General features: G+C 42.6%; 1 protein-coding gene across 1 annotated transcript in view; it reads left to right on the top strand.

The window, feature by feature from the left end:
- The window catches only part of LOC147889298 (putative ADP-ribosylation factor GTPase-activating protein AGD8), a 60,160-nt gene extending 45,195 nt beyond the window's left edge, over positions 1-14,965 (top strand). Inside the window, exon 7 of the mRNA XM_087391494.1 lies at positions 14,544-14,965. Coding sequence (XP_087247620.1) covers positions 14,544-14,651 — 108 coding nt within the window. The 3' untranslated portion in view covers positions 14,652-14,965. The remainder of the gene's footprint in view (positions 1-14,543) is intronic.
- The last annotated feature ends 492 nt before the right edge of the window (positions 14,966-15,457 follow it).

A 15,457-nucleotide genomic window follows, 5' to 3' on the forward strand; every position in this document is an offset into this window, starting at 1 on the left:
AAGCGGCACATAAGTGTAAGTGGTTCCTTTAGTTTTTTATGTTTTAATTAGTTCATTTATTTTTTCATTCTTTGTTTCATTCATACATGAAAGAAAGAAAGAAAGATATATTAACCTCTGTAGAAGTCATCATGAGACAAAGTACACATTCAAAAAAAGGGATACGCCTTACATCTCTGAGTGTCAAAGGGAGTCAAGGATTGCACAAGGCAGCTCAGCTCAAATTATTTAGCACACTACTAAAGTCTAATACTATTGTGAAGTGGCCTTCATTACATCATTTTTAGACTGTGTGTCTTTTCGTCTAGGATTGAAGTCTCTGATTAGTGCGATACCATCTCAATAAACAGCTCTTTTTCAATCCTTTCGAGCTTCTTTTACTTTTCTCAATTCTGCATTTCTTGCCTAGCTGAGTCGGGGTGAGCTTCTTTGAAATTATATTCTAGTACCTCTCAGCTTGTTGATTTGTCTGAGGACTTTGTTCCTTGTTGTCTTGTCTTGAAAGATTACTCTTGCTTGTGCCCCCTTTTGGTGGGCAAAATCTCTCTCCTTTGGATCCCATACAATCTGGGGAATTATCTTCTTGACATATTCAGTCTTTGTTTTCATACTTCACATTCTAGAGTCTTGTCCTCCGGCAGACCTCCTATGCGTATAATCTGGTTATTTCCAGCTCTGGTTTCACTTCCTCATAGACATCACACTTGTTGATCTTGGTATTCACCGTTGCTGTAAATTCCTGTTTAATAGAAGTTAAGCTGAGTGGTAACCTTCAGTTGAGAAAAGAAAAGAAAGAAAATATGTATTAAAGTGTGCAGGAGGCCTCGCGGGCCTATGAGACAAGGTACAAAACCAAAAGCAACTCATACAAGCCGCTATGGGCTGAAGCAAAGGGGTCACTAAGGCCCTTGCTGAAAGCTAAAGTTCTAAACTAGTGAGCAAAACAGCAGAGTAGCAAAATAATAGAAGAGTATCAGGTGCTCAGAGCTAACGCTCCTAGTTCACGTCTGGGTTCCATATATCCAGGTACCCTAGTGGCTCTTTGATGGGATGTGAGGAGCTCTCGTATCTATGTCTGTCCAGCTATCTCTTGATGTGTGGTCTCCTCGATCTCTGTATGAGAGGAAGAGAGAGAGAGAGAGAGAGAGAGAGAGAGAGAGAGAGAGAGTTTATTAAAGTCGTTGGAAGACTGATGATACATGCTACATAGCCATAATAACAACAATATAGAATCAGAATATACCATCAATATGACCCTCCCATCATCACTATCATCATATGTCATCGGAGTACAAAGAAAAATCTGCCCCAATGTCATGGAAGACCAAGCGGCTGGTGAGGCAGTGGTAGTATAAAGTAAAAAATACAATGGTGTTGACTATCTGTGAGCGCTGCTCGGTGTGATCTCCTGGCAAAGGCTCTGCGTCGGACTAGAGATACAGTAGCCCCTATTGGTTGTTTCCCAACCCTGAACATGGAAGGGATGTCTCCAAGTATAATTTGCATGTCCGTCCTTTGTTAGGTGTGTTGCATCGTTGGCTCCGGGTCTCTCTCGTGTCGGATGCCGTGGGGTGATAACTTGTGCGGTTGTGATCATACTTTGAGAAGAGTTTGTCTAGGCGTCCCGTCCTTGTCTATACGATTTGAGTAGGTGCTTTCAATGTCTAACTGCCTCATGGATGGCGGCGGCTAGGATCTCTGGTTTGGGAAGGCGAGGAGGTAGGATAGCAGCCCGAAGCTATCTTTGAATAGACAGTAAAAGTGGCCTCAAATCTTGTACTACACTGGACATCTAAAGATGAAATGCTCCTCTGACTCGATCTCCTGTAGCTCACACAAGGTACATAGGCGCTTCTCCTTGGGTACTCCTTCAACTTGTCCTCTCTCAGTGCGGAATTGATGTGAAGAAATCAGTGAATGGGGGAGGTGAATTTGAGTATATCCAAGAGGATCAATTAAACCCTCGTTAGAAATACGTAGGCATGGATCTCTGTAGAAGCCAAGCTTCACTAGGAGCTATCCTAGTGTATGACATGGTTGACCTCGTGGTACCTAAGTGGGAGGAATGCCGTGTCAATTCTGTACTGGAAGGAGGGACGTCTATATGTGGACCCCAATGTCTTGAATCCGTTGCTTATGTGGGTGTACCAGCATCTCTGGTCACCCTTTGCTGCTAGGGCCATAGAGGAGGACAGTTCTAGCCACGGTAGTCTACGGTGTCTAGAAGTGCAACCCTTGTACCCTTTGACACGGTATAGATACGTGATGACTTGGAATGCTACATCAAGCTGTAGTGGAGGTGTTTCAAACTCGGCCTGATTTGAGCTAGTGGGAAATTGACGGCTTATTGCGAATCATTCGTGATAACATGAGAACTTGGAGATGCTCTACTCGAGCCCACTAACTACTGCAATCATCTTATGAGGCAGGATCTTGGTACCATATCAAAGGATTTGCGAAAATCCACAAAGCAACAATAAACCCTCTGCTTCCATGCCATGGCCTCCTCAATGACGCACCTGAGTGTGAGTAAATGATCCATGGTCTCGTGATCATGTCGAAACCCGACCTGTCCCTTTGCTCTAAGCCCATGCATTTTGCGAAACGACTGACCTCGGTATCTAGTACTGATGCATAGATCTTGGGCATGACTCGTCCAATCATGATGGTCTTGTGATTCTCCAGGTTCATGGGGATCCCCTGCCTTGTGAATTGGTGAAATGGTGTTAAGGGTCAGGTATCTGGAAAGCCCACGCAAACACCTTCATTAAAGAGCTTTGCTAGGATCAAGGCTAGCATATTAATTCCATATGCAATGAATTCAGTGCATAGACCCTCATGATCTTTTGCTTGGCCATTATGAAGCTTCATCATGGTGTCTTTAGTACCACCCTTAATGAAGAGAGTGTAGGAGGTGGGGCGAGGTAAGTGCGAGAGGTAGGGGGTGGGCTGATGTGGGATGCCATATAACATGCATGCATAGGCATGCCAAGACTGAGTATTTGTGAGAGGGGAGGGAGGCCGCCGCTCAAGGAATTTCCGCTAGAAGTCTTTGGAGTTGTTACTGAACAAGACATTTAGAAGCTCTCCTCATTCCAGCGACAAAAGCTTGCTTCTTCTGGCGGACGAGTCGGCGATGCTCATGCATCGTCTCCGGTTCATTCAGAAGGTTATGTTTGGTTTCAAATCTGAGTTTGCACTGTAGAGCCTTACACTCATCATCATACCAACTTATGGTGGACACGTGGAGCTAGTAGTGTAGGAAAAGGCGTGAAGCACAGTCTCGTGAAGTGAGCGAGTGATCAAAGTTGCACAGTCCTCTAGAAGAGGTTTGAAATCTACATATGTGAGTAGTGTAGAGTCGAGCAGAGTAAGTTGGTGAAAGATTGCGGTCAAAGTGTATGTCGTGATAAGTGGTATGGACGATTGATGCTGTACGTACTGCGAGAAGCGAGTAGAGATGCGGAAGAAGAGGTACGTGTGGTTTGCTCCTGGAGGAGGTGGTGCAACAGTGAACTCAGTGATACGAGAGGCGAAGGCAGGCGAAGTTGATGTCTGGTAGCAAGATAGCATCCTTTCTGAAATCTAGAAGTAGCACCTGAGGTGCCTCTGTCCTTGCATTGAAGTCCCCAACAAGGACTTTTCCGCTACTCGAGAAGTCCACAATGTCTGGATGGAGTGCTGCATAAGGCGGCGTCTCAGTCTCCTCCTGGATATCTCGAGCAAAGTGGGAAGTCTTAGGCAAGAAGTAGCACACTGCAATGAACAAGTCCTGCTTGTCCATATGCTAGATCCGGATTCAGAGAAATATGGAATGAATGGCTCTCCTTTCTACCCGAGATCGCCCTAAAAAGAGATGATCTATAAAGAATTGCCACTCCTCCTGAACCTCATACTCCACCTGTATCTCTCGCCTCATCTCTATAAGTAGTCCCCAAGGTGTACCGGCTGACAATTGGCAATCGACGCTCTGGACTCTGATGTGTTTTTGTGTAAAAGACTATGTCTCGACCTATATATGACTCCAAGACATTCCCTGATTTTGACCATAAGGTACCGTTACAGTTTCAAATTGCACATGATAGGGTCTCAGTATTCTGAGACTCACAGACCCCACTCCCCTAGGCGGGAGGAGGTGTAGGTACTCTATGGGGCCCTATGAGGAGTCGCCCATCTCATACCTCTGCCCACTTTTTCTCCTTGCAGGCCCAATCTCGCTATTGCATCAGGGTGCGCTTCTCCTCAACATTCAAGATTGTCAAATCCTCATCCATGGAGATCGATGGGTGGTCTTGTAGAACCGATCTACGGTGCAATGCTACTAGTCGAGCCTGAGCATCATGGAATTGTACGATGAGGGGCTGCTCTCGATTGGGGTCTCTCCCCACTTGTCAGGCCCTCTCGATCGTGTGCTGTGTGACCCTCAGGTGGTAGCCACAAAAGTGGTTGCATTGTCCATCGGTGTAGCGGTGTGAGGGATTCTGCAAACTCTGATGATGAGAGCGTTCGTGGCCCTTTGCTGTTGCTCGATGAGAGTGGCCGAGAGGTTGCGAGTGGCCGAGAGGTTGCCTTTGCAGGTACTTGTTTGGCCACATCCACCCATCTGGAGATAGATGTCTTCGCTATTATAGATTGCATGCTAGCAATTTGTGCCTCCACCATTGGTGTACTCCCTAGGGCTGTATGTAAGGCGGTGAACTCCTTTTGGAGCTGTAAAATATCTTGTTTGAGCCCTTGAATGAGCTCAGCTTGCTCCTGTATAACATAATCCTGATCCTGAGTCAAGTGGACTTGCTCCTGTGCGAATTGGGTCAGCTCCACCTCACGGGATCGATATTGTGTACCTCCATGAGGAGAGTCTCCCAGACATCTGGCGGGTCAGCACGTGGAAACTCGGGTCCTCAAGGGATCTGGAACTAAAGAGGGCGTGGTACGAGCATGGGAGGGTGAGGTTGAATAGTCCGTGGTGATTGAGTAAGCTGGGTGAGGTATGAGGATGACTGAGATAGTGGCGAGGTGATACCAGTGGAACATGGGAGGGCTGGTCGGTTGAGAGGGAGAGGTGAGAGAAAAGACAAGGAGTGAATTGGGCTTGTGTATGTCGTCGCTAATAATGGCGACATGAGTGATGAATCTAGTGACAAACTTGCCAAGGATGTAGTTGAGGTGGACTTCTTCTGTACAGCTGTACTATCCACTCCAAGCCCACAACAGTTGAGGTGCTTGTTTACATCCTCGAGCTTTAATTGCTTCTGGTCTTCTTTTTGTGCTTCTCCTTTTCATTGTCCTTCTCTTTCTCTCCTTTTCTCATGTCGAACTAGTGCTGATAAGTTGCTTGTTTTGCAGGGGGCCCCCTAAATCGGGGAGCAGCCCATAATAGAGATCTTGTAGAGCAGCCCCCCTTAGAGCGATTCAATTCAGCTCAGTGGAGGGGGAAACCCACATCCAAATGCATCCAAATGGGATATAAAATTGGATGTCCTGTCAGATGACTGGCTGCATGACAAAGTAGAGTACCCCTTTCTTGGACGTGATTATTTTGCATTAATGTTTCCACAACGTTTAGACTACCACGTGTCGGCATGCAATGTATCTCTTCCACTATCACTAAACAACTAACTGGCACTCTTGTTGGCATAAAATTCACCAAGGCATTGTCGATTGAGTGGTCTACATTCGAGTCTTGCATGACCGAGAAACCCGTTGCTCAGTACGGCTTCACCTTGCTTCCATTATACAACTCATGGGATACATTCCCTTGCAAATCTTCAAGCTGAACATTCCCATTGGAAAAAACTTCAGTTAACCGACAGGGATGATCTCATCCCAGTTTGAAATTTGTTTTAAGAGGTCCCAACTTGGCATTGCATAATAATACGAGCATATCCTTCTTCTAATGCTTAGGCATAATATGCCTATCATGCCATGCTTTTCTCCTGCGCTGTATTACCTGCTGTGACCAGGCTGCCCGGAGGTGTAATTCATCGAGGTGGTTTAGTTGATGTAATCGCCCCCTGATTGCTTTTGACTCATCCAAGTGATGGTCGGTAGCAATACGAAGGCTGGGAACAATAACTTCTAAGGGAACAACTGCTTCCAAGCCATGAGCCATACAAAAAAGAGTAAGATTTGTAGTAACCATATAAGCAGTTGTGTATGTCCATAATGCAGAAGTTTAGTATCTCATTCACTCGTGGATGATTGTACGGTTTTCGGGAGGATAAGCTTGAGTGTTTTATTCGTGGACTCAGCTTCGCCATTGCCACGAGGATAATAAGTAGTGAAAATTGTATGCATGATTTTGAATTTAGTCTTGAGCAACTGCACGATGTCATTAAGAAAATGTGAACCTTGATCACTAACAAGCTGTAGAGGGCATACATATCTCAGATGATATTTTCAAAAATAAACTTGGCAGTGTTCCAAGCCAAGTTATCGTGGAGTGCCTTAGCTTCAGTCCACTTAGTAGCATAGTGAGTAGCCACAATGATGTATTTGTTCTGGGTGAACCTAGCAGGTTTGAAAGAGCCAACAAAATTCAAGCTCCATCTTTGAAAAGCTTTCCAAGGACGAGTAGGTTACAATGGCATAGACTGATATGGTGATAACTGGCCAATGCGCTGATAAACATCACAATGCACACACTTAGTTTGAGCATCTTTATACAAGGTTTCCTACCATAATTCCTTCCTGCAACACCTTTATGATAGTTAACGCCCCTTGGAAATGTCCTCCTGAAAGATTCGAGTGAGCTTCTTGTAAAACAATTGCTCGCTCGTGTGACATAATCCATCTGCGATGAATTCCATCGGCGCATTGACGATAAAGGTGTCCACCAATTAAAGTGTATTTCTAGCCTTCAAGGCTAATTGTCTACACTTGTCACGAGGCATTGTATCAGGAAATGTACCCTTAGACAAATAATCCATCAATTCGGCATATTCATGCTTACAACAGTTAACCGCAAAGGTCTTAGCATGTGGAAGTTCAATAATAACTCCCTAAGTATCCTTGGGTGCAAGTAGTCTTGACAAACAGTCAACTCTACATGGGTTTTCTCGGGTTTATGAATAATTTTAAAGTTGAACTCTTGCAAAAGAACCATCGAACGCAAAAGGCGCCCTTGAATAATAGTCTTATTGATCAGATAAATTATTGCCTGATGATCTACATAAAACACAAAAGGATTGCCGAGTAGATAATGCATTAGTTTCTGCACACTGAATATAATACCCAAAGGTTCTCGCGTGGTGGTACTATAGTTGGGGACTCAGTATGCGTCAATAATTGACTGGTATAATACATGGGGTAATCTAGCCGGTCATGCGTTTGAGCCAAAATAATGCCTAAGGCATACCTAGAAGCATCTACATGCACATGGAAAATAACATCTCACCTCAGTTGCCTGAAAATGGGTGGTCATTGCTCGGCTTTTAAGATCATGGAAATCCACACATGACTCAATAGTCCACTCAAACTTGACATCTTTCTTTGTTAACTCTTATAATGGAGCTGCAATCTTGGCAAAATCCAAGCGTCTATAGAAGCTGATAAACCCCACAAAAGAACACAATTGAGTTAGATTTTTAGGCTCGGGCATTTGCTATATGGCTCGAATCTTACTTGGCTCGGTATGTATACCATCTTAAGAAATGACATGACTGAGCAGTATTGCCCACTTGGGCACATAATACACGGGTTAAGTGAATACCCGCTTGTTGGCATCTTAGGAATTCCCTTTTGAGATAATTGAATAAACACATGAATCATCTAAGTAAATGGCAATGAACTCAGTGAGATAATCACGGAAAGTTTCTACCATAAACTTCTCCAAGGTTGATGAGGCATTCCTTAATTCAAAGGGCATTACTCGGGTTGCATAAGCACCCCATTTTGTGACTAAGGTAGTTCTAGACTGGTCTTCTAGAGCTACTATAATTTGATTATACCCATGTAACTATCCATAAAACTTGATCTAAGATTCCATCAATGAAAGATATTAGAAATGGATTAGGGACTGTTTGTGAATTTAACTTCCGATAATCTGCGCAGACTTGGAGTTTACCATTCTTCTTAGGCACAACCACAATAGAAAACAACGAATAACTGTGATCAATAGCGTAGATAAAACCAGCACGCAAAAGTTGATCCAACTCGACTTTAATCTGTTTAGCATAGTTGGGATTCATTTTATACCTCTGTTGCCGAATTGGTTTGGCATGTGGCACCAAAGGTATCTTGTGTTGACACAACTCGGGAGGAACTCCTCATAGATTAGTTTAATTCCAAGCAAAAGCATCCTTATACTTGACAAATAGATCTTTTGTAGCCCTTAGTTGCTCGGAAGAAAGATTGGCACTTACCACTACCATTGGCGGTTTGTCATCTGTTCCGAGATTGAGTTCTTCTATCGGCTCTAGTACTTATTGCTCAATACCGAGACTTGTAATAGTTACTGGTGTTTCAGCCAACTCTTGTCCCTCTTCAATGCCTTCAGTGAAGTTACTTGGAAAGAGATCCTTTTGCATAGCAATCTGCTTAGCTTTTAGTTTCTTAGTTTCTGTTTGATGTCTGCAGTCACTTGGAAAATATCAATCTCACCCACAAGTAATATTTGTAATTCCATTAGTTGTGACTCGACGGCTTGAGGAAATGGATATGTAACTTCTAAATCCTTTGGCCAATAACTACTTGGAACCTTCCTCGGATTTGTAGGAATGCATAACATCTTGACTATCTGTTTTAATGATCATCTCTTGTGAACCCCAATCATGAAGTACTTTTGTACTTTTAAGCCAAGGTCATCGCAATAGTATTGGATAGGCATGTTGCTCCATAGTAATCGCAATAAAACTAACTGTATAATAGATACCACCTATAGAGATTACAACATCCTGTAGTATACCTTTTGGGTCAACTAGCCTTTGATCTGCCATGCGTACCTGGAAAGGTGATGGTTTGAAGGACTTAAACTTGAACCTCTTAGCAATTTCTTTAAAAATAATGTTGACTCCAGAACCATCGTCTACTATCACTCCCGTTTCTTAACTTTGATGGTGATCACTGGTACGTCCTCATTGACTACTGGAGTGTCAATAACAGGTATAATGGCTAAAGAATTTATTTCTTTCGTTTACTCGGATCATTCTTTAATATGTTGGGCAAAGAAATCCCGACAATATGGAGCTATCCGCATCAACTCAGCAAATGTTAGACTGACTTGCATATTCTTGAACATTTTCCATGCTTGGGCTAACTCTGCGCTAGATTTTGATGAAATGCTCGGTTCTGATGCATTTTCCTTGGATTTTGAGGATTCTCCTTGCTTGGTAATGGATGGCTGAATCTGCTCTTCACGTATTTCCACTGCAGGTGCTTTTTCCTTTAAATCCTTTGCAATTTTAGCAGCAAAATTCTTGAAATTAGTGTCTCCTGAGGAACCCATGTTTGTAGAGGTTGCAACTGATCCTTTTGACCTAGTAACCACTTGGGCATCAATTGCATCTAGTAGCTCGGCTACAATTGCTCGGCATTCTGGATCTATTTCCTTTCTTTTCATGTTAGTTTTGAGAAACTTCAAATGTTTAGCCTAAATTAGACAATGATTTTCTCCACAACAAAAGCACTTGATCTTGGATGTATTTGGTCTTCTCCTTACCATTCTTACTTGTCCTTTTGCTTGGGACATGGTGGCTTACCATTCGGGAGCCGAGCATCAGTCGTCACTTGGTTCACTGACACTTGTTGATTTTTACCATTGAACCAACAATCCGATCATCATGCCCAAACTTGGTACATGTATTGCAATACTTAGTTTTGCACTCTTCTTCTAAGTGTCCATCCCTAGAACACTTATTACACCATTTCTCATTGTTTCCTGTTTTCCCTCCAATGCCCCATTCCTTCAAGGCCTTCCTCAGCTCGGTTTTGAGCTTAGATTTCTTTGCTAGCTTCTCCTCGATGTCGCTCTCAGCATCTTTCTTCTTTGTCTTTCTCTTTAAGCCTTCACTTTTCTCCAGAGCAACAGCTCGGTCTAGGAATTCTTCATAAGTCTTAGTCGGATTGACTATCTCTGACTTGCACAAGTCTACCTGGGTGCAACCTGTGATCAGTCAGGCTCGCATAGACTTATCATCTGGTACAGTACTCAAGTGATTGATAAGAGCTCACATTCTAAGTACAAAGTCTTGGACGAATTCTCCTTTATTTTGCTTTAGCTCACCGAGCTTCGTACAAACATATTCTTCATTGATCTCTTGCCTAAACCTTCGCAGGAATACTTCAGACATTGTATACCAATCAGGAAAATACCCAATTGGAAACTGATTGAACCATCTTTGAGCATTTTTTATTAAGGTACATGGAAAATAATCCATGTATTCCTCGTCTGTCGTGGCACCATTGATGTGGCAAACTCACAGGAGACTTTGTAAATTACTATATGGATCTTCATCATCAATGCTCTTGAAATTTTGAAATCTTATCTTGATGTTGGTGCTAGATTTAGATTTCTACGCTTGTTCCAGAGGCCGTTCCATCTTTGCTCCATAGTCGGGGAAGACAAGTCTTCTGCTCGGTAGAACCGAGCCACTGGTTCACCTATCAGACCTGTCTTCATCTATATGGGGTCACTGTCGACTATCCTGCATCACGCTATCTTTAGGCTTAGAGGTGCAGGTCGTTGTACGTCTGTAGGTCGAGTAGAACTTCTATCCAAAGTGAGAGGAACTTGGGTACATTGCCGAAGCTGCTCCAGATTCACTTTAGGTCTTCGATGGTGCCTCTCTCCATCAGAAGCACGTTGCTCTTCCTATCAATTGGTCCTTTGGCCGTCTGCTGTAGCTGGTCTTCTTTCTTCATATCTTTCTTGACATAATGCCTCTTGGATAACAGTCGAGTATTGTCAAAGTTGTTCTCTTCGTTCCCTAGGTTGGTCACTTTCATTTTGATGTTCCTCAAAGGAAATGGTCACCCACTCAAAATCCAAGCTTTCCGTAGATAAATGCTCAGACTCCACCCGCCATGACGGACCTTCATCTACCAATCTTCTGGGACGCCTCAGCCCAAGGCCAGTGTTCCGTTCTTGTGACTCTGCATAGTATCAACTTCCACCCTGAGGTAGCATGGCCGAGTCTCTCTCCTCACGCTCTCCGCTCCTACTGGGCAGTTGTTACTTTTACCAGTCTCCTTTGGGCATTGAACTCCGGTTTTGAGTTGTCATGGTAGGATGTAGCCAATCCTTTGGCTCAAGATTTCTTCGCGCCTTGCCGCATATCTTCTTCTTCTTTCCGAGCGTGTGTCATTGACTAAGTAGAACATATCCGAGTAGTATCTGAATATTTGTGTATCCCACATGCCAGTCTTCAAGCACACCACCAGATGACGCGACTCGTCTAGAGTTACTGCCCCACACTTCCCAGCAATTGTTTTGGCACACTGCTCTCTGGTTCTCTCTCTCTCCCCTGTTGGAACTGCTTTCTATTACTATGCAAAACCACCTTCCAAAAGACATCACGCTCGGTGCGCCACATCACTTCTTGCTACTGGTTGATCTGCCGCAATCATTTGTACCTCCAACCGCAAATGGTGCTCGGTCCAGAATGTTTGCCCACAGCTTCCGAGCAAGTCCGCACTCGGTAACCACACTTAGAACTCTACACATGTTAACGTGACCCGAGGGCTAACAAATAATTTAGGATTAATCAAAGAGGGGGACATGATATTTTAAAAGCAAGAGAGGCCCGCTAAGGGAATCAATCCAAGAAATGACGCGCAAGATGGAAGAAATGAAAGTGAGTATGAAAGAAGGCGTCGACATCAAAGAGGTGCTATTCAAGTGTCCAACAGGTCACCTTTGTTGTCAAAAAGACAAAAATGGCAGAATCTAAACCAAAGGTGACCAAAATAGAGAGAGTTACTTTTTTTACAGGAGCTCCGAAAAAGTAGTTTATGAGGCTGGTAGTCATGCAAGCACCACCTAGACGCTTCTTGGCAGCATGCTATTTTGCTTCTTTCTCTACTAGTAGTGGTTTTCGCATAGCAGACACTCTTTACCATTGCAGACATACTTTATCACCTTGGCAAGTATGCTAAAAACTTTTGGAAAAGCGACTTTAGGAAGGTATGGGAAGCAGCAATATCAGTGGAAGGTAAACGTTCCCTATGGATAAAGCAGCAGCACAAATGAGTAGGATGCAAGAACTTGGAAAAAAGTCTCAGAGGACAGGGGGAATCACAGGCATGTTATCACTTCTTGCAGAAGCTAAGATTTCCACATAGGCAGTTAAGCTACTATTATTATTGCAGACGTGCAAAATCTCATTCGAAATTATAAGAAACATGCTTGGTAGGCTTTCACAGCACTCATATATAGCTGTCTACATATGCTGTGAAGCTACTACTATTATTGCAGACATTGTGCAAAATTACGACGAACATGCTTGGTAGACTCTGTAGACTCTCCCATCAACCGTAGATAGTTGTCGATAAGGTTTCTGCTGGCATCATATATTTGGCCCTTTAGATAAAGACAGCAATTTTTATCTTCGTTCCTCCTTTACAAGCTATCTCAAATAGTTCTTGGGATGACATGATTCATCCACCAGCTTATCACCATCAAGTACAGACTTGCATAATCTATGAAATGAGATACTGCATGGATGTGGCATTTTGGTGCCAACTCCAGAATGTATGCTGTTGTTAAATTTTTAAGCTTATAGGTACAGATAAAAGGGCCATCCCTCCTTGCACTCTTGGAAGAGAATATTTTACCCAGTGAAATCTGTCTTATCCATGGCTTAGTAGGAAATTAAATTCGGTAAGGGTTGCATTTTCTGTATGTGGGAGGAGACTCTTATGGAATACTGGGCTGCTTACCAATATGCATACTAGAGTTGAAACTTGAAAGAAATCAAATCTTGTAGTTTATTTTCTTCAAGAGTACAAAGCAAAATAGTGGTAAGCGAGTCTCCTACATGGTTATATTAGACTCGTATATCTCTTGACGGATACCTTCACCACTTGTTCATAAGATTGATCTACATTTGTCTAATATTGTGTGGGAGGTATGGCTATTGAATCTTAAATCTCTATTCAGGCAGCCTGCAAAATCTGACTACATGCTGGAGGAATTTCTTTGCACCTTCTTTGTGGTAGATGATCAACCAGTATGAGGATCGCATCATGGCAGATTGGGACTTAGCGAAGGGAATTTATAGCATTGGTCACATACGACTTTGACAGAAAGAAAGGTTTGGCAAGGTGATCTAGTGATTAAACCACATAGAGATTCTCCCACAGTCAGCAGAGCTTTAACGTGACCACTCGTAGTGATCATGGGAAAACTACGGGCAATAGATGAGATGGATACCCCTTCCCTTCCCACAGAGATATAAGTAGGGGTTCTTAATGGACAAGAAACACCTGCAAACTCATGTGATGGGCATTCCCGAAGCCCAACACAGTCTGCAAGCAGTCCAGTAAGTTATTTAGGCCTTCAGGTTATATGACTTCTGAACTGCATATGATGCCAATGAGAATCAATGACACAATACAGAATGAGAGCATTTTTTTGGTGAGAGTACAGATTATTGTATTTGGGATATACCTAACAGGATCTAGAAGATAACCAGCCTGAGCAAGCTATACATTTCTAGCTACAGCTTCATGATAGCTGCTCCACTAAGCGAGGATTACATGTTATTTGAAAGCCACAAATCAACATCAATGTGCTCAGCCAAACAATCAGTTAACTTCTCTAAATTGGAAACATACTTGTATAAAAATATAAGCATGTTACAATCAGCAAAAAATGTTGCCTTGGCACCAAAGAATTCCCACAAGAGCACCACAAACCCGTCTTCTAAATTCACACCACATATGCTCTTCTGATTGCACATCTCCAAATTTGTGAATTTATACCATGGAGGAAAACACTAAACAATAACTGATGAATTACCTAAATAATACATCAGGTGAGCTTGACAGTCATTGAGAAAATTCTCCCAGAGACCGTAAGGAAGGCTCAAAAGGTGAGCCATTTGAGCAGAACTTATGGTCCAAGGTGAGCCGCCATGGCTCATATGATCTGGAGGAGGTGAGGATTCTCATAGATCTGATCCCTACATTACAAGATGCATGTCGCATTGTATGCTATCAACAATGGACATGCTGAGGAATAGAAAAGTTTGTGTACCTCAAATAGATGTCCTTTCAGGGAAAGACATTGTGGTCCATGTGTTGCAAATCTATATGTTGAGAAAGCCTATGAGCTTTACAAGGAGAGGCTTTTGGATGTATGCCAACAATTTTCCATCCATCGGATAGCAGGTCTGGAGATCTTCTGTGGTAGTCAGCCAAATGAGGAAAAATAGGCACGTAGCCTTTTGCATCTTTGGCTGTTTTCTTTGCAAAAGGAGTGTTGCATTCTTTAGTTTTCTGTACATCTTGAATCGTTGACTAACTGCAACAATCTTGCTATGCCAGAAAGACTCTAGTGAAATGAATGGAACGATATATTAATGAATCTTGTCCCTGAAATGCAGGCATCACAGGATATGTCTGCCTTGAAAGCTGTGGCTGGCCAGACAGGAAGGAAGTTGACATCCTTGGCATCCAGCTTCATTGCAGACTTACAGGATCGAATGAGTTAAATAATTTTTATATAAATGCAAATCTTTTCAGAGCTGTCATACTCGTACGCCATTTGTCATTTGCTATGGGTCTGGCATTATTTATTTTTTATAAATCCAAACTAGCTCGAAGGATGTTAAAATTTCCATCCAAGTTGCATTCTACCTTGTGACAGCTCATTCTTTATATTATCTGATTCTTCACCCATTTGTATATCGAAGTCTAATAAGACATTTAGCATGTGTTTGATGACACATTTCTTCAGTGACTGCCTTTTTAGTGTCACCAACAGAGCTTAGCTCAACTACAAAATCAGTGCAGAATTACTGTAAGAGTCTCCTCATTATAATTATTCAATCTGTTTGTTTCAATTTTGATATCTTTTTTTGCATGCAGTAGAACCTTTTCCCTTCATTAATCATATCTTTTGTAGTGCACAATATTGTCTCCACTCCTTCAAAATTTATTAATGTGCAATGGAGCCGCTCAATGAATTTTAAATGAGACAACTCCAGGTTCAGCATGGCTTAGTTCAGGATGACATGTGGTGAGTTGCAGCTTTGATTTGCTCTTCAGTATGTTGAAAGCTCTGTGTGTGCATGCGTGCATGTGTCTCACACGCACACATTTTTAAATATAAAAATAGTGAAATCCATGTAACTTTATATTACAAAAAGACTGTCTCCAAAGCAGAGATCAGGCAATACAAAATCAGAAAATCTCAGTATAAGACAAGTAGACAGCATAGTCTATCTGCTGAACAGACAAGCAATCATAGAGTGATTGCTTGAGTGATATGCGAAAGTAAAAGAACATGGAAGAGGTG

This window comes from Dipteris shenzhenensis, chromosome 20 (assembly GCF_047967505.1).
Source record: "Dipteris shenzhenensis isolate YYH24624 ecotype China chromosome 20, Dip_SZ_1.0, whole genome shotgun sequence".
NCBI classification, from domain to species: Eukaryota; Viridiplantae; Streptophyta; class Polypodiopsida; order Gleicheniales; family Dipteridaceae; genus Dipteris; species Dipteris shenzhenensis.